This window comes from Alligator sinensis, unplaced genomic scaffold (assembly GCF_000455745.1).
Source record: "Alligator sinensis unplaced genomic scaffold, ASM45574v1 scaffold76_1, whole genome shotgun sequence".
In the NCBI taxonomy this organism is placed as follows: domain Eukaryota; kingdom Metazoa; phylum Chordata; order Crocodylia; family Alligatoridae; genus Alligator; species Alligator sinensis.
The window spans coordinates 3,893,285-3,920,199 of NW_005841865.1; the positions used below are offsets into that span (position 1 = coordinate 3,893,285).

At 44.4% G+C, this 26,915-nt stretch overlaps 1 protein-coding gene across 5 annotated transcripts in view; it reads right to left on the minus strand.

The window, feature by feature from the left end:
* The window catches only part of SULF2 (sulfatase 2), a 201,816-nt gene that overhangs the window by 15,272 nt on the left and 159,629 nt on the right, over nucleotides 1-26,915 (minus strand). For all 5 annotated transcript variants that reach the window (XM_006016705.2, XM_025191739.1, XM_025191744.1 and 2 more), the window contains 7 exons: nucleotides 26,150-26,278; nucleotides 25,108-25,164; nucleotides 23,982-24,111; nucleotides 17,177-17,384; nucleotides 5,902-6,145; nucleotides 3,320-3,416; nucleotides 2,691-2,785 (listed from right to left, as the gene is read on the minus strand). In XM_006016705.2, the coding sequence (XP_006016767.1) occupies nucleotides 2,691-2,785; nucleotides 3,320-3,416; nucleotides 5,902-6,145; nucleotides 17,177-17,384; nucleotides 23,982-24,111; nucleotides 25,108-25,164; nucleotides 26,150-26,278 (960 nt within the window). The remainder of the gene's footprint in view (nucleotides 1-2,690; nucleotides 2,786-3,319; nucleotides 3,417-5,901; nucleotides 6,146-17,176; nucleotides 17,385-23,981; nucleotides 24,112-25,107; nucleotides 25,165-26,149; nucleotides 26,279-26,915) is intronic.

Sequence of the window (26,915 nt, forward strand, 5' to 3'; positions counted from 1 at the left end):
GTGTGTGTGGGGCACTCTCCACATACCAGGTCCCAGGAGCCGGCCAGGGTGAGGGGAGCTAGAGGGCACACGCAGCAGAGCTTGTTGGTGCTCTGCAGGCACAGTCTGCCCCGCCCCCCATCTGGCCCAAGACTACTCCTGCAGCACTCTGCATGGGGCTGAGCCCTGTCTGCTACTGCCTGCGGCACTCTCTCGGTCTTTCCAGCTGGGCTGCTTCTGGTGTGGCTCCCCCCTTCTCCAGTGGCTCCTCCTCCTCCTGCCCCTCTTGTGCCACTCCAGGCAGCAGGTAAGGGCGGCAACCATTGGGACACACCTGGCACCACATGCCCAGCCAGGTGGCGGTGGGGGGAGCTGCAGTTGGGCAGCTCTTGCCCCAGCACACGGGGCTCCAGCCTGCCTTCCACCCACTTGGCTGCCACAAGTGGTTGCTCATTGCACTAGGCGGGCAGAGCGAGTGGGAGGTGGCCAGGAGCCGGAGCTGAAACCCTGTGCGCTGGGGCAGAAGCTACCAGCTGCAGCTTCCCCCCAACCTGGAGCAGTACAGCAGAGGCAGGAGGAGAAGGAGGAGCCACTAAACACAGGTGGAGCTGAGCAGTACCCGGGAGGCTGCAGCTGCACTGGGAGCAGTCCCACTGGGAAGCTGCGCATGCTGGCTGGGGCTGGTGGGAGTATGGCGTGGGCTGCCTTGGGTGGGAGTGGACCAGGCTCGGCCCCAAGCAGAGCACTGCAGGGGCAGCTGCGGCCCAGATACAATCAACTGGCAGGTGCTCACCTGCAGGCCAGATCCAATTAGTCAGAGCCAGATCCAGCCTGTGGGCCACATTTTGCCCAAGGATCAGTCACATGACTAATGTTATGCATACATATCAGCACGCACAAGCAGAGGTGTGCAGACCAAAATATTTAATATTCATATAATTTCATCTCTCTGTTCTTAGTTACAGCAAAATTTATTAACACTACTTTTAAAAGCTTTACTCTTTGAAAGCAGTGATTAATATGGTTACATAAGCTTCATGGGACTTGCACGATGTATCCTCGAAAATATTACACGGAGTATTTGCACCCCGTAGAACTATATCACAGCGTTATATACGCTCAGACCTCTTTCAATACTTAGCATTAATTTAGCTTCCTACTTTATGCCACACTGATGCACGCTTTTTCACAGCACTTTCCCGTTTAAAACCCTGTTTAACAGCTAGTGTTTAAAGGCAGGTGGTGCTGCTGTCTAATTTATCTATGGATGCTCCATCTGCTCTGCAGAGCACACATGCAACCAACCGCTGCATCTGTGGCATTCTCATGGCGACCTTTGGATCACTGTCAGACTCAGCAGCAATGCTCAGTGCTCCTGGCACACAAGTCATTTTTCTAAGCAGCATTCTTGGAGGTAAATTTTATTCAAGCGCTTAAACGTGATTTTGGAAGATTATCTGCTATGCTCGTTTGCTGAGCAAAAGCTTGGCTGAATCTGTGAAGAGGTTTCCAGGTGCATTCCTTAAGTATTCTTCCTGTGCAATTTGTGGGCTAGCTTACAGCCCTTCCGCAAGTCTTTGGGTACGTCTAACAGGAGAGGCTATGTTGTTATAGCGATGAGGTACGTCGCCGTAGCTTGTTGCTATGGCAACACAGTGTTGGCGGGCACAAACTGTGATGCTGACTCTACTGCACAATAGCAACGAGCTACTGCGCAGCAGCTCATTGCCACTGTGCAGTAGCTGGGAAAAGACCTGTGCGGTATCCGGACTGTGCAGTAACAACTGTAGTTCAGCGCACGTGTAGATGCACCCTTTGGGTACATTAGAAACCAACTGTGCTGATGTCATGATGCACAATCACTACTTGGACATTACACTATTGCATTTAGAATTCATAATGAGCAGCATCAGGAAGAAAAAAATTGGTACATTTACACCACTGCTGGCTGTAGAGTTACAACTGCTACCTACAAACTGGAAAAGACCTGCTTATTCTGGCCAGCAACTGCTAATCATTTCATCACCTCTTCTGAAATGGAAGATTCTGGCCCTGATTAAGCTAAATGGGGAGAAATCTCTCTCTCCCAACTTCTCCTTTATTCCACTTGTGCACTATTCTTATTAAAAGCAGATAATGTGACATCACAGTCTACTGGCCAGTTCCCTTGATGGAGAGCATGTTTAAAGAAAAATCTTCTGGCTCCATTTGTTACATAGTCCCTTCTGCTCTCAAGAAAAGCAGAAATGCCTGAATTCTGCCACTTTTCTTGCAGTGCAGAACTGATTCATTACAGGCAGGACAACTCCAGTCTAACAGCACAGCTGCTGGCAGAGAAGGACACAAGGTCACAGAGAAGACCCAGCACTTCATAGAAAGATTTATTGCCACCCATCTTTATAATCACCCGTTTTAATAATATGCTTCTCCAGGCATTTGCTTGATTATTTTAGGTGGTAATAGGAAGACAGCATGGGTACAGCAGCTGAACTAAGGACACTGGATTTGGAGCTCTGGATTAAAAGGATTTTTCTCTGTGCAGCCACCCAACTCTCGCAGAAGAGTCCTGGCAGGTGGGACATACCCAAGGTATTGCATTTACCTGGTTAGTGAAGCCACAGTCTATTCACTGTTAGCTCCAGTGAAACAGATTCTGACCCCTTCTGCCAAGACTTAAATCAATGATAGTTGCATATCATTATAGCAAATACCTTATCTTGTTACAATCACATTCCTCTGGTCGCTTCTTCTTCAGATGACCTCTCACCTCCCTTAGGTTTTTGATTTTATTCTGCAGTGTTTCAATCTAATAAAAAAAATGCACAGGCAAATAAAGAAAGAGTTGTTGGATGGTTCATTTGTGTTCCTGTCCTCTCCCCCTCACCCTGTGTCCAAAGGATTTTTCTTTCCCCACCTTTATCTTGCTCTTGCCACAAGACTTTGCAACAAATCCTCTGTTGCACATGCATACATTTTCCTTGGCTATCTCTAGGTCTGAAACTGCCGTAACTGATCCTAAAAGCCAAGGGCAAACCTGGATTGCACAGTTTGCTTGTGCTGGCCACCTAAGATAGAAACATGACCTTAGAGCCATGGGAAAAAGCAGGGTATTTTCTTTCCCCAAATATCAGCAACAACTTGCTTAGTGTAACTTTTGATGGCCATATTGGCCTTGGACAGGGTAAGCGTGTAGCTCCCGGAGGGAGACCTTTACAGGGCAACTTTTCTTCCATGTCTCTCATTTCCACAATTCCAAGCAAAGCCAATTCAATTCCCAAGTGGAAAGATTAAACATAAACATCATCATGCAGCATGCATACGACTGGTAAAAATCACTGACCTCATGGTCAATATGAAGTTTATGGTCCTTCCAAGCCTGCAGTGACTTGTATAGATCTGTGTCACACTGAACAGTATCATTCTCCAGGATGTAGCATCTGCCCAAGGGAGAATAAAAGTTTATTATATTGTATGCAAGAGCCAGCAATGGGAACATCTGTTTTTGATAACACCGTTCCTGGAGATGAGGTGCCTCTGAGACTGAATTCCACAGCTATAGAAAGCAGCCGGTGCTAATTCAACAAAATAAAATAACAGATTCAGGACTGAGGGAGAAGTTTGGTTTTTAGTTGTCACAGCATATTTGTACCAAAGGGAAAATTAATTGGAAGGTGTCCCCGTAAACTATTACATGCTGCCTGTTTCCCATTTCTGCCCTTAAATTGTGGTGCACAGTACTCAGTTATTCATCAGGCGTGGAGAAAAAAGCATGTTCACCTAAGCTTTAAACATTTCCCAGAATAATTTAATACCATGTGATCTATGTGGGAGAGAGAAAGAGAAGGGACAGAAAGAAATGTTGGGCTTCAAAGGAAATTAAACTAATGCAACTTCTTGCACTGGGATAACATTTTTCAAACACACCTACCTGATTTAGGAGCCTAGCTCCCACTTTCAACGTGATTTAAATTCCACTGTTTATTCTAATGAGATTTAAGCTTTAAAGTCTCTTTTTGATTCAGACTTGCTCTTTTTTGAAAAATTTACCTTAAGTTTACTGGAGCTCAGCAAAGACTACAGAAAGGTGTTTGTGAGTACCTGCCTGGCTGCAAACTGTGAATTTGCTCCTGTGACTTTTATAACCTCTTTTATTCATGTTCCACTGAGAGTGACTGTGTGTGCCCAAGTCTTTGTGGTCAAGGAAGTGATGAGACTCCACAAAGATACATATGTGCAGAAGTGTCTGCACAGCGCTCCTGGAAGTGCGTTGTGGGAGTTTGGGAGCCACCCAGCCAGGCAGCAGGATCAATACAGTCTGCTTCTGCAGACCAGTGACACAGTAAGGACTGTGGAGGCTGAGGAGAGATGACTTAGAGAAAGGCCCTCAGCTGGTAAGGAGGAAGCAGCTCCGCTGTGGAGGATTCCAGCTCTGTACACAGGGCCTGAAGTCAAATCAACTCTTCAGCAACAGGGAACCGGCTCAAATTAATAAGAACTGATGCGTCTGCATATAATCCATGAGCAAAACCCAGTACTTGGCTAATTGAATGGGTTTTTAGCTGCAAATAGTTCATTAGTCCCTCCCTAGTTTTTATATACACAGAACAAGTTTTAGCTTTCCCATGGCATTGGGGCATTAGAGCTCTGAGGATTCCTTCACCTCTGTTGTAAAGGCTGTGTCACAATGCTGCTGCTCCTCCTCTGGCAGAAAAGGGCTGGACACACTTCCTCCAAAAGAGATTAATAGACTCACAGATTGCAGGGCTGGAAGGGACCTCGGAAGATCATCGGGTCCAGCCCCCTGCACTAAGCAGGAAAGATAACTGGGGGTCAGGTGCCCCCAGCAAGGTGACCGTCTAGTCTCCTCTTGAAGATTTCCAGGGTACGTGATTGCACCCCCCCTGGAGGGAGCTTATTCTACAGTCTGGACACCCTGACTGTGAAGAAGTTTTTTATAACGTTGAGCCTGAAATGGTCTTCCAGGAGTTTGTGGCCATTACTCCTGGTTTTCCCCAAGGGTGCCCAGTGAACAGTTGTTCACTGAGCCCTTGATGTATGCCCCTGATGTAGTGGTAAGCTGCTACCAAGTCCCCCTTCTCTTTTTCAGGCTGAAATATGTCTGCCCCATTCCTAGCATTGGCCAAACGGAGGTGCAAGTGGCAGTTTCCTCCCTTAGGATTCTGATTTTCTTCTTGCAACAAGTAGCAATGGGACCTGGGTTGACAGCCCAAGAGGTCACACAGCCTGTCAGATATCTGTGCATTCTGCTAAATACCTTGTCACAAGGACATAAAAAAGAAAAGGACAAGTAGCAATCAGTTATGCTGACTTAGGCCCTTGTCCCAGTTACAGTCTCCAGAGTAAACCTAGACAGATGGGTGTACCACTAGATGCTGAGATTCCCATGGGTGCATCTTATCCCGTTTTCACATAAATACATGTGCATTATTAATGCAAACAGAAACCTGGCCTGTCATGACTGATGGGTGACCCAGGTTGGCCACTGATGGCTGAATTAGAGGTACAGAACACTGCACTAGGTCTTCTGCAGCCAGACAGCCCTTTTGTGTGAAGACAGATCATCTAATGAAAAGCTAAAGCTACTGTGGGTGAGGATGAGAAAGGAGAAAGACAGACCTAAACATATATTTGTGGTGGGATTATCTTTGATTTTAGTTTAGCCTTGGACTTCAAAGGGAACAAAGATCAGGCAACATTCAGAACTTTGGAAATACCCCTTCAATTCCCTCATCCTGCTGGCTGCTGCAGGACCATTGCTAAACTCAGTCCAGGCTTCGAGTCTTCTTTGTCAGATCAGGGAGCCAGTGACCAAAAGGTATGGGAATCCAAATATTTGCTCATCCAAAGAAAGGCTCTGGTATTTACCTAACTTGCCCCCTGAGGCATGCCTTGCACACTCACCTGTGTGTCACTTTGATCAGATTAGGGGCTGTGTACTCTGCAAGGCTGCCTGTGCCACTGTATTCCCCAATGTCCTTTTCCTCCTCTTCTCGTGCCACATCCCTCTGGAGTTTGTGCCTTTTTGTGATATTCCTTGGGAAGACAGGCTGGTACCCATCCTCCAAACCCAAATTATAAGCCTCTCCATTCAGCTCAATGGACACAGAGCGGACAGAACGATTCCGGATGTAGCTTGGTTTATACTCTGTAGTGGTGAGAGAGAGCATACATGGGTTATAATGTGATCTCGATGGGGCTGGGTTTCTTCTAAAAATCAGTCATGCTGTGACCTCTGGTATAAATTGACCAGGTTTGGCTTTGTTTCTGCTGTTTGCATGGACAGATGGGTAACTAGAAGAATGGGTGGGGCAGATGCAATGCAGAGGGACACAGAAGGAGAAAAGGAGAGGACATAGGTAACTTGATGAGATAGTAAATAACTTATTTTAACTGTTCTCCCCCCACCCCCCCTAAGAGTCACCAGATGGCAGTAAAAGTTTAACAAAGAATCAAGACAGCTAGAAATGGAAGAGATGTACAATGCTAGGTCATCCCTGCAGAGGCCTGTACAAAGTGATTCCCTACCTTCTGTGCTCCTGGGCTGTGTCCAGTCTAAAGACCCAAGCAAAGATCTCCAACACTATCTGAGAAAGCTGTATTCACAAATCCCAGATAGCACTGCCAGGATTCAGTCTAACTCTTATCCCAAATCAAACCCACTAGTCCCTTTCTCACTGCCATTTCCTTTGCTCAGTGCCCCTGCATGTCACCAGCCCTCTGATGTGGCAGTGCACAGAGCAGATTGCAGGATTCTCCAAACATTCCCACTGGTGCCATGCAGTCCCTCGTGGTGCAGCACCTCTGGGTCTGCAGTCTACCATCACAAAGCAGAGTTTGCAATCAGGCAACACCATGCAGTATTAAAGCTGCACAGACTTTTGTGAACAAGAATTCACTTCATCAGATGCGACTCATACTATTCGTCATAGCATCTGATGAATTAAGCACTTGCTAATGAAAGCTTATACATCTCTGATTCAGTTAGTCTATAAGGTACATCTACCCTGTTTTCTGATTGACTTCAGACTAACATGACTAACTACCTCTCTTTGGACGCATCTACACATACTATTAATGCTAACTGTGCAGTACTGCGCCGTAAGCTTTCCCTGGGAGCATTTCTATATGTGCTCCCTGTTGGGAACAAATTTGCTCCCAACAGGAGCAGCCCAGTACAGAGCTGCTCTTACCCTGCTCTGGCCCCCTACAGCAGCCAAGGGGAGCTCGAGGCTCCACTGGGGGGTGAGCCTGGGGGCCAACAGGGAGCACGGGGGCTGGTCTCCATGCACATGGGGCCAGAAGGGCTCTGCTGGCTGCAGCAGCAGCTGTTTCCTGGCACTGTGCACATCAGGAGTCCTGTGCACAGCAGGGTCCTGATGTGCACAGAGCTGGGAGGCAGCTGCTGCTGCAGAGCTCTCCCAGCCCCATGCACATGGGGACAAGCCGGTGCCCGGTGGGGTTTCCCCATGCAGCCAGAGCTGACCAGCAGCTGTCCCATTTCTGGGGCAGTTCCCAACCAGCCCCTGGCTGCTCAGTGAAATCCTGTGAGGAGTTGGGAGCTAAGCAGCACCAGGACAGAGGTCAGGCACAGAGCCGGGAGCTGAGCAGTGCCAGGTCCAGGGGAGTTCCCCTTCCGCAGTGGCCCCCTGGTGCTGGGGCTGAGTGGGAGCAAATTTGTTCCTGGTCAGCATTTACACATGCACTATCTACTGTATTTACAGGCAGTAGCTAACTGTGCAGTAAACTAAAGTTGCTGCACAGTAAATGGTGAGCATGTGTAGACAGTGATGCTTTACTGCACAGTAGATTAGCCTACTGTGCAGTAAAGCAGCCTGTGTAGACACACCCTTTGTGTAGTAATAGTTTGCCGTCTACAATTGCTCGTTGATTGTTCACCAACATTCTCCTTCCCAGCTCAAAACCCAAAGGGTTCTCCCTCTTCTACTGATTCTGTTCCACAGTTACACAAGGGTTTGGGTTTTTTGTTGTTGTCTTTTTTTTTTTTTTCTTGAGAGCTCAGCCTAGTTAACAAGGTTTGGATCAACACCCCAACCTTCCCTAACTTTGGTGTTGTCTAGACCTGGTCAACAGCCAACTGGTTGCTAAAAGCAGAAGGGAGACCCTTTGCTCTTCCTCAGCCAGGGTCTGACCCAGTGGCCCTTTACCCTATCCCATTTCAATATGCATAACACAGCTCAGTGTGACCGAGGCTCAGCTCACAGCTCAGTGCGACTCCGTGCGACTGAGGCAAGCAGAACTTACCTGCTACTTTGTAACCAACTTCTTTAAAAACACCACTGGGAATATTTCATAGTTTCAATCCTGTGGCTGGAGCCTGCTATGGTGTTCACCTACCATTGTTCCCTTTATCTGAGCAGGGCCACCACATCCTCTGCAGCACCTGGCTGAAAGCAGCTATAGGGATCCCTCTTCCCCATTTTTACTGGCTCCTTCCTGATCTTTTCCCCATGAAGAGACTCAGGATCCTGTGGGACCTAATTAAAAGCAAGTAAGTTTCTCTGTTCTAGATTCCTTCCCTCTGCAGCATGACACTTTTGTTTCGCAGTCTGATGAAGACAGGGAAGGTGCCATGGAAAGAATCAGCTCCCTGCTCTCTACTGTGCTTCATAAAACAATTATTTCCTTCATAAGAGAACCACCCCCACCTTGCACAGTAAGAAGAAAACAAATAGTGAACACTACTAACTGCTGCATTGTCCACCCAAGGAGGGAACATCACATGAGTTGGCACATCCTGTCTTTTATGCAGAACTGACTTTTTCCATCTCTGAATTCCAAGTTGGTCAGGAGTCCCAAGGGCCATTGCTGGGCAGGCAAAAACAAGAGAAACAAATCTCTCCTCCAAGCTAAGCCTTGGCGCCTGACACTAGGTTCTTGTTAATGCCCTAGAGAAACTGCAATACCAGCTGGAAGGTCTGGCTCAGTGCTTTCTCTCCACCTGGGGCTCAACATTTATTGCTGGTATTAAGCCAGGTGAATCATAGCTGAATAAAACAAAAAAAGGCTCCAATTCAGAAAATGTTGGAATAAAAACAGGAGGAAACTCCCGTCTCTTCAATACCAGGAGGAAGTTCCAAAAAGCTACGCCCTAAAAATTACACTCAAAGTACAAACTCCAATTTCTTCAACTGTTCTTTTATTTCCTCCTGTTATTCTCAGCCAGCCAATGATTCTATCTGCTTTTATAAGCTATTTTGCTTTTTTACTGTAAGCTGCCCTAAGCCTTTTTTGGGAAGTATAAACCTACTAAATAAGTAAATATAGAAATAAATAGGTCTCTCTTCCCTGCGAGTCTCACAAACCCACCTGACATGTTAAATTTTAGCAAATAGATGCAAGGAAAGAGTCTACACATCTTTAAAGAATCCTCTTATATTCAAAACCAAGAGAGCATGTCTCCACTGCAGCCACTCCCAGCCCCACCTGGCAGAGAATGATTCGATCTAGTATGAGACAGCTCACAAATCAAGTCATGCTTTATGGACTCGCTACATGAAGCTCTATCCACGGTGCTGACTAGATCATTTCATGCTGCGATCCGTCCCAAATGCCATGTTTTCCAAGACAGGTGGTTAAAACATTTAACTGACAGCTAGGCTGAAGCTGGGGCTCCCTATTTCTAAAGTGAATTGTAGTCACAAATCCCAGTAGTTATAGCTGTAACCACCCGATTTGCTCCTACAACTACTATGTTTTGCCTGCAATTTCCTTGCCTGGATGCAAGCGCACACATACACACACACACAATGTGGATTCAGGGCCACTGAGAATTTTGTCCTAAGCATCTTTGCTCTTGCTCCTTCGTTATCAAATTTCCCTGACTAGGTCTGGCTCTGGTAAGGTCCAAGAATCCCACATCTCTTTCTCTGTTCCTCAAAAGCTAGCTGTTCTCCTACCTGTCCTGCTATTTAGCTGCATCCCCAAAGCTGAGTCTAGACAACTGAGCCTGGAGAAATTTAAGCTAAAGGAAGCCAGTCACTCAATAATGGATCTCTCCACAAGCTCTGTGCTTCATTTCTTGTACTTGGCACATGGGTTTTGCCCCTCATTTAGGCTAGAAGGCCAGGACCTCCTTAGCCAGATTGGCAACTAACCCCCACAAATTATTTTTCACAGCTATTTTTTGGTAGCAAAAAGTAACAGCATATGAAATTTCAGCACCAGGTGGTGAGCATGCACTGCAGCACCTGGAATAATTATTCAACTGCATAAAGAAGTGAGGTAATATTTTATTATAAAAACATAAACTTTATATCTGGCATAAACATGCCCAGCCTTCAGCTTCATATTAACTCGCCTCAAGTCCTCATCACTCCAGCCTTATTGCTAGTTCACACCTGCTAACTCATAACCTGACACTGAGATCATTTAGCAATGACAGTTCTCTCAGGAGTCACAGTGAAGACTATAACCAGCTATAACTATAACCCAGTGAAAGCAGATGTTTGGCTGCATAGCAGAAAGCTCTTGGTCTTTGCTGATGATATCTATTCCATGTAGGTTTTGGGGGGCTCAGTGCATTCTCTGTTACATACATGACCAAAGGAAAAGTCTTTTAGACTATGAATGAGTATGGTGCTGACAATTTCTAACCACGAGAAAGTTTGTTTGCTCGCATGGGCCTTAAGGAAAAAAGTTGATGCCAACCCAGCATTTCCCATTTATTGCCAATACATGTCCACAGAATTTTGCAAAAAAGGTAAACTTTCCAGAGGAACCCAAGCAACTTAGGTTCCTAAGATAAAAATTTTAAGGTATTTAAGGTGCCTAAATCTACAAATAGATGTCTCGTGAAATTTTCCATGGGAGTTTGGCATCTAAGAACTTTTGAAAATGCCACTAAATAGATATTTACTTGCAACTTCAGACACCTCAAAGCTACCTAAGATCTTACCATCTAAGTCCTTTTGAAAATTTTACACCAAGTCCTTTGCTTCTAAAGTATTTGATGTTCAAGTGATTTTTTTTTTTTCCCCCTCAGACTGTGCCTTAAAATACTGGGATTTTGCTGCAGGAGAGAAATTGGACCTCAAAGAAAAGCAAATGTTATGGAAGTTAAAAAGAAAATATTTACAAGCCTACCAGGGAGACATTCACTCCACCACATGCTACTTAGTAACTGCCATTGGCCACACTCATTTTTCCAACACTACAGGAGAAGATCTCTGTGAATACAGAGACTGTAATAGATAACAATATAGCTAATGTTGTTAGAGCTTCTCTATCCTCACTAACCTTTGAACTCTGATACTTTTGGAAAAACATTTTTTTTCAGTTTTTTCTACCAAATGAAAAGACAATGGGGGGGGGGAAGGAAATTAATAGAACAAAGAAATATGCAAACATTCAAAGACCATCCCTGACAAACTCAGGTAAGTAGAAATGCTCAGAGAATGTGCTTATCAATGAAAGTCCTTTTCTCCTTGCTTCCAAAATGTGTGAATGAATTTAAAGTGATTCCCATGGCCCCACATATCACAGAACGATACAGACCTAAGCAGCCACACTTATCTAATCCAGGTTTTATTTGTGATTGCTGGAGGCGGGGGGATTTGATGAGGTGTCTAAATCACTTAGGAGCTATTATTTTATTTATGCTCTCTGATTTAGTGAGTGCAAATTTTGCTGGGTGCCTGTCTGGGGTGGAGTCTACTTCTTCTGTATGTTCCCAGCCCCCAAACACATCCTCTATCAGACAGCCTTGCTCCTTGCAGTTTAACCTTCTAAACAGTCCAGTATATTTTTCTTTCTGTTGCCACTGTAAGAACTATGAAACTTGTCATAAAACTCCATACAGTCAACACTGACACCTGGGTCCCCCCCTTAACACCACAACACCCGCTTGGAGAAGGAAAGGCTCCATTTTCTCTTAACTGACAATTTGCAGCCTAATAAGCTGGCTTTCTACTTAGGCTGTTTAAAACAACAAACGGGAAAGCTATGCTGGTCTATGCTGCTTCGTGCCCACTCCTTTCCAGAGTGTGGTTTACTCAATAATTAATGTGCAGGTGCCGGAATTGCTGATGCCACTTTAGGCAGGCTGCACCAAGTGTCCTAGCTATCCTGTTCCACTGATGGCTGATGCTGGCTGTGGGAAAAATCAGGCATCTGGATCACACTTATCTTGACTTAAGAAATTGGGAGTAGAAACTGGCTCAAGTTGAGCTGATTAGTTTGAGAGTGTGACTACTGCACAACAGTTTAACAGGAGGTCTATCCACTGCTGAGACTCGCTCTGCTGAATGTGCACAGCCTGCCTCCCAAACTAGAAACAAGAGAGCAATGTTAGTGTGACACTGCAGGCAAGGCTTTGCCAGCATAGCCCTTCCTCACATAAGACAGGCAGGCCCTACCCTGCCTTTACTCTTTTAGAGATGACCCCACCGATTTGAAAGCTCACTAAGGGGCCTCCACCCCACAACCATCTTTTAGGCTAAATCAAAAAGCCTGAGGCTGAATCAATTCAATCTTTGCAGGTTAATCTAAGCTGTGTAGATCAAACTGATAAGCAAGTGAACAGGCATTCATTTTGATTCTGGAAATGCAGCCATATGCCTCCAGAGCCCCAGGCCAAAAGCCACGGCATCCTAGAGCACGCCTCCCTGCTTGGCTAGAGCAGACAGCTTTGGCCAAGGCTAGCACACCCACCCTGGGAGGGGTGGTTTGCAGGGGAGGTGCAAAACATCCTGGGATGCTGGGGGACTGTAAATTAACTTGAGTCTGGAGGGGATCTGGGACAGAAGTTCAGTAAATCAACTTAACCTAAATCAGTTAAGTCTGATAACTACACCCATCCAGGTTTATCGTAAACCAGTTTGGGCTATTCTGAAAGTGGTTTACGTGCACTGAACTTCTGTTGTGTTAGAGATTTGAATTGTTTTCTGATCACTTGTAATGGTTTGTGTGTAATTTCTGTCCCTAGCCTTTATCATGTCTTGAGTTTTAAAAATTATTTTTTCAAGCTCCGACTATATTTGCATACAAAATCATGGAGCTTTTGTTTCTTTGTGTTTGGAGCTTTAATAGAGAAGGTCTAGCAGAAATGTCAGTTGTTACTGCCCTGTTATAGCTTTGGAGGTGCTGAACTAACATAGAAATTCTGTAAATCTTCTTAAACCAGGTGATTTATTTGACTTCAATTTGTCATTCATCCTGCAAAAAGGATCAATTTGTCATTCATCCTTATTCCATCTGATCTTGAGCACCTCTAAGCGACAGTGGCCACGTCTAAATGGGACACTTTACTGTGCGGTAAGTGTCTGTGTTTGACTCTTACTGCACAGTAATTTGCTTTACTCAGCAGTTAATCTGCTACCTGCAAAAGCAAGTAGCAAATTAAATGCCAAGTAATTACTGCTCAGTATGGCACATGTAGATGGCTGACCAGGAACAAATTTGGTCCCGATCAGCTGGGGCAGCAGGGGATGGGAGATTGCTCCCTGTCCCTGGGAGCTGCCTGCTGCTGGGGCAGGCTCTGCCCCCAGAGCCCAGGTGGGAACTATGTCTCCCTGACCCTGCAGCAGGGAGCTTCCAGGCCCTGCTCCGCCATCGCAGAGTGGGGGCTGGGAGCTCCCTGCACAGGGAGAGTTCCCTGCCCAGCATGGAGCTGGCTTGGACATGTCCCTAACTGGGACAGTTCCCTGCCAGCCCCAGGGTACATGGGGAAGTCTGCACATGCAGCCTGGAGGTGGCCAGGCACTGTCCCATTTCGGGCGACCTTGAGCCCGGGGCTGGCTGAGAACGGTCTTGGTCAGGGGCAGATCCCAGCTCCACAGATTTTTCCCAGCCCCATGTCCTGATTGGGTGATTGAGGCACAGGGCACGGAAAGAGCTGTGGGGGAGGGGCAGGTCCCAGACAAGGGCTCACTGCTAGCAGCCCCACCGGCAGATCGGGGCGCCTTGCTGTCAGGGCAGAGGGACACTGTCCCCATTTGGGCTCCACCACCAGAGCCCATCCTGGCAGCAGGCAGGTCCTGGGGACAGGGAGCAATCTCCCAACCCAGGCAAGGAGACAGCTGTTTCCTGGCCCCATGCTTTCTGCCAGCCCTTGGTCTAGCACCCAGGGGGAGCCTAGAGCTCCCACTGGCTGCTTCAGGAGGCCAGTGGTGGGCTGGAGGAGGTGGGAGCAGACTCTTGCCAGGAGCAGCAAATCAGCCCCCAAATGGGCTCATGTAAATACATGCCCAGGGTGGGTTTATTCCAGAGTAAATGACTCTGGAGTAAACCCATCAGCATCATTTGCACGTGCAGATGCGCCCTGTATCACCATTATTAGGATCATAAGAAAGTAGGGCGGGAAGGCACCTCAAAAGATCATCTATTCAAGCCTCCTGCTCAAGACAGGATCATCCTTGCCTAAAATATCCCAAGCAAGGGTTTATCTAACCTAATTTTGAAAGTTTCCAAATGTCGAAAATCTACACTTTCTATAGGTAGCCTGCTTGATCCCTGACCATTCTCATAGGGCACATCCCCAGAAGTGGGAATGTCCCTGCATGCGCACTCTGGCATGCAAGTTGCCCCAGGTTGGGTAGGGGAGGGTGATGCCACACGTGGGCTGGCCCCAGCAACCTGACCTGGGGTCCTGGGGGCCTCTTGGGGCTCCAGCAGTGGCAATCCCAGAGTGTGGAGCCTGGCCAGCAACTGGATTGTGGCTTTGGCCAACCAGGCTCCGGGTTCAGGCAGTGCACACTGCCACCACGAGCAGCACCCTGCTTTTTTCTGGCATAGGTTTTGGTGACACGCGTTGCAAATTCGCAGCATGGCGAACGCCTGCATGTACAACACATGTGGTTTGCAGCGCTGCAGACAGGAAACCGCAAACCACACACGCACGCTTGTGGGGCATGCCTAATCTCCAGCCTAAATTTCCCCTACTGCAGTTTGAAGCCATTTTTCCTAGTATTATTGATAAAGAAGCCTGGAAAACACACTGTTCAGGATCATGTCCACAAACATCTTTTCTGATAAACTAAAATGTTTCCTTTTTTTAAATGCAACTAATTCGTCTGATAGCTTAGGACTGAGTACAAGCTCCAGCTTGTCTGAGCAGAACACGGGGAACCAAGAGTGCCAGTGTTCGCCCAGGTGCCAACAGCGGCTTCCTTTGTGACCTCAGCTTCCTTCCCTCATTCTTGTTCACATGCAAAAGAGAGATAACTGGAACTGCATATTTAACCAATGTATTGGAACATTAGAAGTTTAATGTTTATAAGTACCAGACAAGTAAAATTGCTTAATACAAGTTAAGTATTATTACACAATGTTATGTTGTCCCCACGTAAATATAATTGTTTACTTGCCAAGTTAAGTGGTTCAAGTCTCTGTAACCAAAATTTTCTTTACTGTGTCTTTAAAAAAAAGTTAATTAAGCTGCAACTTCTAGTATTACTTAAAGATTATCTACTGTGCTACATATTTAAAACAGCAAGTATAGCTGAGTAATTTCATCTTGGAACCAATAATTTTATTCACCCAAAAATTAGCTTAGTAGTTACTAATCAGCTTGCAAGGCAAATATAATGGGAGAAAATCAATTTAAACTCTCCGTTTGAAGCTTGTGCCAGGTCATTATACAGAAAGACTAATCTGCTAAATAATTAAGGCTCTGCATTTGTGGAGGGAGACGAAAGAAACATTACAGACAAATAATAATTCTGGAGCTGCCGTTTGCCTCTTTAATCTATAATTAGCCTCAGTACTTCAAATATAGATATTAGTCTGACTCAGGTTTAAGAAAGGACCAATGGAATGAGCTTTGTGGAGAAGCACCTGATTTGATCTAAGGGAACTAAAAATGGTGTTTTCCCCTTTGGATATGATCTCTGGTTAAAAGTCAACCTTGGCACCACTGGTTGAGTATCAGGAAAAGACATTAGAGGTAAGCAGCCTCTGTAACAGAATATACACACCTTTATTAAAAATAAATTACTGCCTTAACAGCACAAAACACTTCAGTAAGTCTACTGCACGCTGGATCCTTTTGCACCATTGCAACTAAATACTGTAGTATTTTATGGCTGTTTAAGCGTATTTGCCCTGCTGGTATGATGCCCTACATACTCCTCTCCCCTTCAGTGGCTAGACTACATAAGATAAGAGCCTACTACCACTGGCAGTTAATGAAACAATACAGGCAAGCTATGGTATGGGTAGATGAAAGCTGTAGTTATTTCACTTACCTTTTCATACAGTAAAGAAAATGGGTAACAGAACACCATTTGAAAAGGCATAGACTCCAAGGGCCCAGCACCTTTGATGCTCAACAAATTAACTGAACTTTTTAAGTACTTTACTTTCTTTAAAAATGAATAAATAAATAAACAAATAAAAAAAATCAACAGAAGAGCAAACCTCTACTGAGATTCAAGTCCACATCACTAAAAACGCAATTAGCACTAATTAGCAGTCTGTGCAGAGAGATCAAGAGCAGAATGGACCTTTGGAACAGGGTCACAAAGCACAATTACAGGAAAATAGAAAGCAATTCTTCATGCTGATCTCTGTGCAGGATATCTGAATGCCTTCCCAGACTGGTGCGTAAGTAAAGATTTTCGTTCTCCAGGACTGTCAGGGCAACACCTTTATCTGTATTACCATTTAAATAATTGGAGATAAGGGCCCAATTTTCCATTCCTTTGTGCCTTATGTAGACTTTGCATCTTTTTAATTCAAATGGTTGTACTTTCCACATGGGATCAAAGTGACTAAGAAAGATTCAACGTAGTGGAAAATCAGCAAGCTTCTGGCACCACAATACACATCCAAGAGGTTTATCCTAAGTAAAATTCCATGACTAAGAACAGCTTTTGGAACTATGCAAATACATACTCCACATAGCTATAGCAAACTGATTCAGAGCCACTGAACAGTAAGGGGCAAATCCCGGTCCCGCTAAAGCCAACGTATGGCCCTGCTTTGGGCTGCCGAGCATCAAAGAATTCACCTCCCAAAGAATCATAGGGTCAATGGACTGAACATATTTTCAAACCTGGCTTTCTAAGGGTGGACACTATTTGTACCTTGACCTTCAATGAGGGACTTATCACCTATAAGTTGCTGGGACTTATCACCTATAAAAATCAGGCCATCTCTCTGGATGCCATGAGCAAGGAGCAGGCTTCTTCCTAGAAAGCAAGACAGGGGGTTCACTTACTCTTCTTGGAGAAGAGTTTCTTTCTGCGTCCAATTGGGCTCAGCTTATACTCGTTTTCTTCACAGTTGCAGTCTTCGCTGTTCCTGCTGTAATACTTGGGCATAAGGTTGGAGATCCCCTTGCTGCTGCCCATGGCTGCCAGGTTGGCCATCCCTTTGCACTTGTGCAGCTTGAGTTTCCCGCTGGCATCTTCCACACACTGCCATTTCTGCAAGAAATGTTTGGTTGACACCATGCCCTGCTCTGGGTTCAGAGAGACATGCTGCACTCCCCAGTAGCCAGCTCTCTCTCTCTGGGCAGTTCCATCACTATGGGAAACAAGGGTCTTACATAAAAAGTGTAAAGCTCCATGTAGATAGTCTACAGGGTCTGCAAGACATACAGAATACCTTTAAAGCACGGGTTTTAAACTATAGCCCAGGATAAACAGCCATACAATCAAAATACATTTGTTAATGCAAGCATCCCATTTTCAAATCGCATAATCTTTAGTCTGTTCACATTCATTAGCTTTCGGGTGTCATCTACTCATCGGGGCATGTGCTAACCTACCCCATTTTCTGCAGGCTTTTTTGATTGTGATTTGGATGAGCCAGGGAGCAAGTGGCATACTTTTAGTTATGTCATCTTCATGCTAGCTGAGGACTTCTATACAATGGGGACTTCTTGGCTGACAACTGCGTGGATAAATTCAGTGTTGATGAACAGGAATCTGGCTCAGGAGTTCATGATTAAGGTAAGGAGAAGGTGACCTCGAATTCAGGTGCTCAAATGTCCAAAAGACCTGCTACACATACCAGTGACTGGTAATTATGCATCCATAAAACACAAATCTAACACGCACAGCAGCTCTGTGTACACACACAAGACTGTCATGTCTTTCTCAAGTAAAACTCACCTTTAACATACAAACAACCCTTTGGTGCCAAACCCATGCTTCGCTGTGTTTTTTATTCATATAATGACACTTTGATTTCTTCCCCATTCCCTGCCACCAGTAAGCGGTTTGGCATTATTGTGCTTCAATGCTTTCCTGCTACTAGAGCAATTACAGATGTTAATTCAAAGTCATTACTTGGGGCTCCAATCAGAAATAAATGGCTGTGACCTTCCCTGTAGGATTTTTCATGCAGTTTGCTTATTTCCTCAGTGAATCTCTCTCAATTGACAACATTTTCTTTTGGGGAGAAACAGCCTTACCAAGGCAAGATTCCAGCTGAATTTCATGAATTTTAGAGCCAAACCATCAAGACTGCTGTGTTCTTCAGTTTCCCTCTTTGCTCTGAAGAGAAGTGAAAGGTAAAAACCTGGCCAACCTGTTTGGTGCCAGAAAGACTCCCTTCCTAATAGTTTTAGGGACCCTGGATAAAGGACCAGAAGAGAGATCCTGAGTTATCAAGTCCAGTCCCCTGCTGTTTTAGGGAATCCTGTTCATACGCTTACCAAGCTCCATCTTAAATCTAGTTAGGATTTCATCCTTATCCCTCCTGGCACTGAAAGGCTGTTCCAGAATGTCACTGCTCTGATGGGCACAAAGCTTCTTCTGATTTCCACACTAAATTTATTCACAGCCAGTTTACGTGCATTTGTTCATATGCCAACATTTTCCCTTCTTCATGGTTAACCCCCGATTTGTGTGTTGAACTCATCAGAACAGTATGGCGAAACCTTTGGACTGGAGAGGAGGGAAGAGAAAGCAACTCAGTCCACACTCCTCTGCAACAACACAGGACTGATTTAGTGACTCCTATACCACAGGCAATTCAAAATCCTCTAGTTTTTCCCATGCATATCTCCAGCCTGGGTAATTCTACAGCCTGCCAACAGCTTGCTCCATTGCTCAGGTGTTACCAAGTTTTTGCCACAGAACTGAATTTTCCCTCGTTTATCTTATGCTCACTACCCCATCTTCTGTCCTTGTTGGCTGAAAATAATAGGCTCCTGTCTTCTGTATAGCATCTATTTAGATGTGTGGACAGCTGCCTTTCCCTTCGGTTATCTCTTCTCCAGAATAAAAATGCTCAGTGCTTTAACTTCTCACAGGTCTTATTTGCCAAATCTTTCCCCCCCCCCCTTCCCTTTCATTGTTTTGGTAGTTTTCCTCTATACTTTCTCCAATTTATCCATTAGCAAACGATGAATCTGCTTCCTTTCCTCCGTAATCATCAGTATATAAATAACATGTCCTGTTCTCCTTTCCCGGAGGACTTTATTTCCCTGCACCGACTTGTGAAGCTCATGTGGACTCTTAGCTCTAGTACAGCTTTAGCAGGTACTGTAACTGCAGATCATTCAAACTTTAAAACTGCAAAGTGAATACACATTCCAAGACAGGACATTGTGAACTCTTCTTAGTGTTACAATAAAACAACTGTCAGCTACAGTGAACTACATCTCGTGTATAGGGGGAGGGACAGTTGACTAATACAGAAGTAAAAATCTGAATTCCTTGCCAAAGGTTATTACTATTACTAATTCTATTACTATTATTATTTGCATTGTGGCAAAAGCAAGAAGTCCCAACCACAGCTGGGTCTCCTTTGAATTAGGAAGTGTACTAACACGTATAAAGAGAGAGTCCTGGCCCTAAACAGCTTGCAGTCTAAAAGGACAGGACAGCCAAAAGGTGGGATGGGAAACAAAGGTCCAGAAAGGTGAAGTGACTTGTCTAATGTCACCCAGAAAGTCTGTGATACAGTTGAGGTTACAACCCATGTTTCCTGTCAACTCATTGTTTTATCAATTACAACACCTTGCTACTTGTGTCAGGATAGGTGAAGAGTTCCTTTTTATTAAGTTATATCAATTTTGCCAAGGCACCTTATTCTTTCAGTTATCTTTCCTGAAAGGAATTCAAAAACATACCCTATAATTAACAAGGAGTACAAATATTAACTTGATTCTCTGAAGCACTAAAGTCAAAACAAAAACCCAGTAAGAGTAAAATACTCTCTAGACATAATTGTTCTGGGTTATTTCTGGATAGAACAGAAAACACACATGGTTTTCCTGACTGTCTGTAAAGGAATATATAAACCTTGGGGGGGAAAAAACAAAACAAAACATGCATCAGATTTCTGAAGCTTTCATTTTCACAGCTAAGTGTCTTGGGATATTCCCTATAGCAATGAAGAAAGATGACCCAGGGAGCAAGTGGCATACTTTTAGTTATGTCATTTCCATGTTACTTGGGGATTTCTTTACAATGGAGACCCTTCAGTAACTCCTGTTTACCATGGAAGCTGCCAGGGGGAAGAGATGAGTATCTCAGCACCACTTACACACCATTTACATGGGAGGAAACTAAGAATTACAGCAAGTTCTCCTGGGAAAAATGTTGATACAAATGGAGCTTTTTACCCTACATAAAGCAAACTCATCTTTAAGTACATTTGAGCCATAAGAAGTAGAATTTTAAGAAAAGCAGGATTGAAGGGGACATGCCGCCAACACAGACATCTATTTTTCTTGGCAAATTAGCAATACAGTTATATTGTGCTAAATCCTGTTAAAAAGAGAACAATGCTTTTTTTAAAACAAGGAATAGATTCATCCTAATGATCTTGTAGCTGAGCAGGTGAAAACGCTAAGCAAAGATGAATAAACTTTGCAAATCATTTCAATGGAGTCCTTTGTGCAACTGTTGTTATGATACAGAGGAATTGCTGGAAATACTCTGCAGAGCAATGCTGATATCATAATTGGCTTCCACAAAAGCACATTAATGCAGGCCGGCAGATAAAAGTGGGTCAGCTTCCACTTACCAAGGCAGTTTAAAATGAAAGGCTGAACTGCACTGAAGGGACGGAAATTGTATGGGAGCTGGTGGGTACTATGATAAATGTTTTTTATTTCACATGGGAAGAAATAGCGGATCCTCTTCAGATCCTTGAATATGAATGCTGAGCTGTTCTTTCATTTGCTGTTACCATCATCCTTTGCTGGATGCAAATCACTAACATGGCCTGGACCCCACCAACTGTGTAAGAAAAGATAGCAACACATGTTCCCTTTGCACTCAGGCATTTACATGCGAGTATTACCAAAAAAATCTCACTTCATGCACTACGACTCTGACTCAAGGTTTTCAACTGTGCAAAGAGCCCCATCTTCACTATCCCAGTTCTCCCAGCAGCCTGATTACAGGTCAAAGAGTATTCCATTGCTAAGGTTGCAGAGATTTGCAAAGGAAACGCGTAGTTGTGGTGAGAAAAGGATGCTATGTTAATGCTTCTGAAGCAATTGTCTAGGCTCTTCTCACATTCAAAGTTCTCCTTACTTCCCCTCCATACTGAACTCTGCCCTCTTCTCCTCTGATTTTGCCTCCAAGTCACTTCCATCCACTTGTGCTTCTCTATCTGCTTCCTTTCACTCCAGGTTTCCTGTCACCTTTCATACTGCCCCTGGGCTGCAAAGGACAGCCTAGTCAAAAGCAAAATCAACAAAAGGGCTCCCAGTGATTTCAGTAAGCTTTGGTCTAGATCTTAATACAGATCTGTACCCTCCCTTTAAAACAGGATCTGAAAAGGCACTTACTTTACAAAGCTCTCTTGCTTCTGTGAACAGATCCTGCTTAATATTATATGCCCCATCCTTCACAATGGTAATCAGCACGCTACAGGATCAAGGTATGTTTGTAATGTAGCCACCGTATCTGCGTACCTTAAGCTCCTCAAGACAGGGATTTGTAATTTATTTGGCACGTATGTATTGTGTAGGGCCACACCAACAGCACCAGGCAAACAAACACGAGCATGTCCTGGAAGTTATTTTTGTGGCAGTCTAATAAACTGTTTGAATGCACCCAGATTTAGAGACATTTTTTCCCCTTGGAAGAGTGTATTCATTTCCCACAGCACTTGCTGTCTAGACAGAGCAGTAGGGCACAGTCTCTAGAGCAGGGGCTAGATGGATTGAGACTCCCTTGGGAAACCATCCCAGACTCTAATTGACTTGATTGTTAGGCAGTTTTTCCTGATGTCCAACTTAAATTTGTCTTTTGCTCAATTTCATCCCATCACTTCCAATTACATCTTAGTGAACTGCCCAAAACAATCCTCCCTGCTCCTGACAATGAGAACGTGGCAAACCTCTCTCTTGATACCGCACCTCTGCTTTGCAACTTACTGGCAATTCTGACATTTTTTTCTCATTTTCTTCTGATGTCAAAGGTATTATACTATTAGCAAAAGAAAACATAAATGTGTGCGTCAAAACAGGGATTGTCTATTCTCCTGTTCTCCACTCCCTCTCCCTCCTCCACTGACAGTGAAGTGCAATAATACTGGAAAGGAAGCCTTCCTAGGGCTAAGGATCCTTCTTGCAGGAGACAGTCCCCATGTCTGTCCAGACAAGCATGGAAAATCTTGTTCTTTTCTGTCCTTAATACAAGGTTCAAAACAAGGTGGGTCCAAAATGGCATAAGAAAGTCAAAACAGCCTTCTCAGAATATATAATGATGGAAAAAAAGAACATTTAGCTTTCCCCCAACTACTTGAAAACTCAGTAACAGAAATATCTAGCACTCCTCCTTACTTCTTCAAGAACATGACAACTTTACATCTCAAAATTTGCTACCTTGTGCAGTTCCAGCAAAAAAGGCTTGCTGACAATAATCAGTATATGAAAGGTGACATCCACAAGATTTCAGCAGCTTAGACTTTCAAAAGGAGTCAAAATTACTCTTTCAGAGCGCTAAATCTGAAAAGAAAGCCATAGGAGGGAAAATAAGCACAGTGCACCTGCTCTAGGAAATGTTCATCTCTATGCCCCTGATCATCTGAGTCCAAACCAAAAGCTTGAGGACTTACACTCTCAGTCCACAAGTGTATTGGGGGGGGTGAGGGGGGTGGTGGAGAAAGTGGTAAAGGTGCTTTATCTAATCATAGGACAAAGTCCTGGAACAATTTAAAGCAGCCATAAAGTCATAATGACCTACTCTGGATATAACATGGATGACACTTACATAGGCAATGCACTCTGGCACCTGAAACAGGAGCTTCTGGCCCTCCCAAAGATCAGACACCAGCTACATCACCTTGCATTCCTATGCTGGGGTGATCCTCAGTTGCCGTTTTAACACAGGTTTACAATACCTTCGCACCAGTCCAGTGGACAAAGGGACACTGTGCCAAGCCAAGGATGCATTCTGTATTCCTGGTAATACACTATAATTATTTGCTAAATCCCTCCTGTGCAATTAAGAGTCTGGACTGTGGACATTTTTGCAGTACAGTTATGTAATTGCAGAAACCACATGGACAACTGACTACACAATACATGTCCCCTTTATCCCCAGCTACTGTATGCAGTCATGGTAATTGCACTGGCAAACTGTGTGCATTTTTAGGAGCTGTTCTTGTTAATGGTAGGGATGTGTGATGGCCACATTAGACTTCCTTGCTGTTATTTTATGTAAATTGAAGTAAAAATGATTTAATGAAATAAATATGAGTCTGTAGCAAAAGGGAACTGTGCACATGTGGAATAATCTGAGCTCAATGTGAACTGTCATCACTAATGAATCTTGAATCTCATTCTGTTTGGGGAACAGAATGTTAAAATAGCCTAAGTCGTTCTCTTACAGTAGCTGGGAATCGATACAGAGGCACTTGAATCAGCAATTTCCTGACTGCCAGTCAATCTCATAAATGCTATAATACAGTTCTAAGCAAAGGCCATGAAATGAATCACTTGATTTATAAGCCGGCATTGAGAACAAGGTGAAGGGCATTATCACAGTTTGCAAGTGGTGTTAAGCTCAGGCCTTGATACGGCTGCTTACGCTGTGCTCGATGTGCCTTACCTGCCCAAGCTGTTCGCAGGCAGTTTGATATTCAGCTCGCTGGCACAGGTCTTTAACCCGCTGGTATTTAGGCAGGAAGTTTTCTTCCTGAGCATCCACTTTCTCATTTTCCCTTTTGTGCAATAGTTTACTGCAGAGAGAAAAGAAACACAGTTCTATCAAAGTTCATTCTAAGGATGAGACAGGTTCTGCCAGAGGGGCTCAAACCATTGGAGTATCAATGCTGGCATCCTGTCTCTGCCAGTGATCAGAGTTTAATGCTCCAAAAGAAACTGAACTACCTCTCTCATCTTCTCTGGTTAATCACGCTAGGCTGCAAATGGGTAAAGGGGAGATCCCAACTCCTATGCAGCCCCTATGGGCTCCTGAAGTCTTTATTAGATTACCCTAGTTAGAGCATGCATAACTACAAGAGTTAGTAGAGTTGAGTTTGCATGGGAACTGCAGATCGGGACATCCCAAACTTTGGGGAAGCAGGAGATTCAAAAATCCAACTGCAAACTCAGAGCAGAACCTGGAGGTTCATGTTTAACTCAAGCTATTGTTGTTTGAAAAATGATGCAGTCCCATTTAAAAGTCTGATGGGCCGAGGTAGTGGGCTCAAGTCACTGGAAAGAGGATATAAGGCACACACATAAGGCACACTCTTCTGAGTGCCACTGGGCTACACTCTGCCTTTGTTCCCTGTCCTCCATTGTGTGCCAGGGCAGAGGTGCAAGGCCACAGCCAGATGATCCATAACTGGAAAGGTTCATTACCTTTTACTCTCCCTCTGCCACACAGGACTTAGGTAGTGGTCAGGGCGCTGTTCCCTTTCTTGGGCTTGCAGGAAATGAGCAGGGGCAGGATTCATTCCTTCCCACCCCAGAACTTCTGCAAAAGTCATGTATGCACAGCACATGAAAGCTGAGCTGGACTTCGACCCTTCAGACCAACACGAAACTACTATGCAGTCTTTCCTACCATACACCATTGCCATTAGAGATATTGCAGCAATGCCACTGCAAGGGTGGGTATGTGGTGCTAGGCGTGTGTTTTCATAAGACAGCAGAGACAGCTTTGGTTCCAGTCATGTAGGATCTTCCTGTTTAGGGTGACCGGGCTCTGTGGTTAACTCTTTCCTTACCCTCTCTCCACTAGGAATGAGTCTCTCCACACCTTCATCCTTTTCTTTAAATGGAACCTGGAAAAACAACATTTGTATAAAAATCCAGCTAAGTCCCAACCTGCCCCCTCCTCCCCAATAACTCCTGCCAAAAACGTGAACCATTCCTCCCAAGGGAACTCATGATTATAGGAAGCAGACACATGCATATCAGCAGTGCTAATCACAGAAGAACACAGAACAGATTCATTCTCATGGGCAATATCCACAGCAGATTTATACAATATAGTCATTGTTTCTATATAAAAACCACCAATGCACAGAGGGATTAAGTGACTTGCCCAAGGTCACAAAGGAGTCTGTAATTAAATCCAGACTTCCTGATTCCTTCTACAGTGCCTTACCTTTGAAATCATCCTCTGCCCTGCAAATGCCCTCTCCTGATCTAGCTGTTCTCCTCTTCTCCACCACATGTGCTTACAAGCAAAATTCCCGCGGGCTCCTCCCCCCCCACCCCCGCCCCATCAGTTGCTGATTCTTCAGACTGTTTTCTTTCACAAGCATCCGTCTAATCCTCTTCCATCAGCTGTTCTCAGTGACGGTACTGGGGCAGGTCTCAGACAATAACTGCATAATTCCAAACATTAGTCTGAGTTTGTGTCATGCTTTGGATAGACAACCAGTCTTTTCACCTGAATTAGTTTACAGTTGATGAGATAAAAAAGGCTTTGCTTGAACACATCATTGTAAGTGATGCCACAGAAACATTTACATTCACGTAGCTAGAAACCTCCATGTAACCAGAGGCCAGTTTACTATTACACACATTATGTGTGGATATCTAGAGGACAAGCATCCTATAACAAAACACAGCAATCAGATCAAGTTAAAAATAGGCCAGAACATATTGAATAGATAAATAGATTTTTATTTTTTTTCCTATGCATTAGGGCCCATTTTATATATCCATTTTTATTGTTTTCCCCTATATTTAGCTGTAAATGATCAAGTGTGCATAGGTACATGAAAATGCACACTCAGAACAAGCACTTTCCTTCCTTACCTATTGACTGGTCTCTCAGAATCCAGCAGTTTTAAAATGGATTTACCATCCATGTCAGGTGGAATGTCCAAGCCTGCAATATCTAGAATTGTAGGAGCAAGATCAATGTTCAATACAATGTGAGGATTCCTGAAAGAAATATATAAAGACCCTGTTTAGAAAAACTCTGTGGAGGCTGCAAACAACTACAGAAACCCCAGCTCCTCCATGGAGGATACAGGACCTAAAAAAAGCTTACTCTGTGACATCTGCACAGAACAAAGGAAGACATTTATCCAATCTAGTCAGCTATTGAAAAGGATTAAAATATACAATACTAGTAAAATGCTAGGTGCACAACCTCAACAGAGGCTAATGTGAAGATTAATTTAAGCACATAGCATTTTGAGAGTGAATATGCAAAATGGTTTGTAAGGCAAAGCAAGTTAATGACTTAGAGAAGGTTCTGGCTATTTTGGGATATGAGACAGCACATAAAGAAAAACTCTAGTGTCTCAGAGAATTAAGGGGTCTGCCACTATGGTAATGATTTTATTAAAAAGTAAATCTGGCTGATAACACATGGTTGTTCTGTTTCAGCATAGAGCACAAAGCCAAAAAACCTGGGCCTATGCAGCAGTAAAGCAAACAGCTAACAGTTACTGTGGGGAGAGGAAGGAGAGAGAGGAGAGAAGGCAGCAAACCAGTTGAGAGGAACTGGCCCTATTTCTGCAAGTTATGATGTTACAATACTGATTTCCCAAATAGGGACCCCTCCATTCTCCAA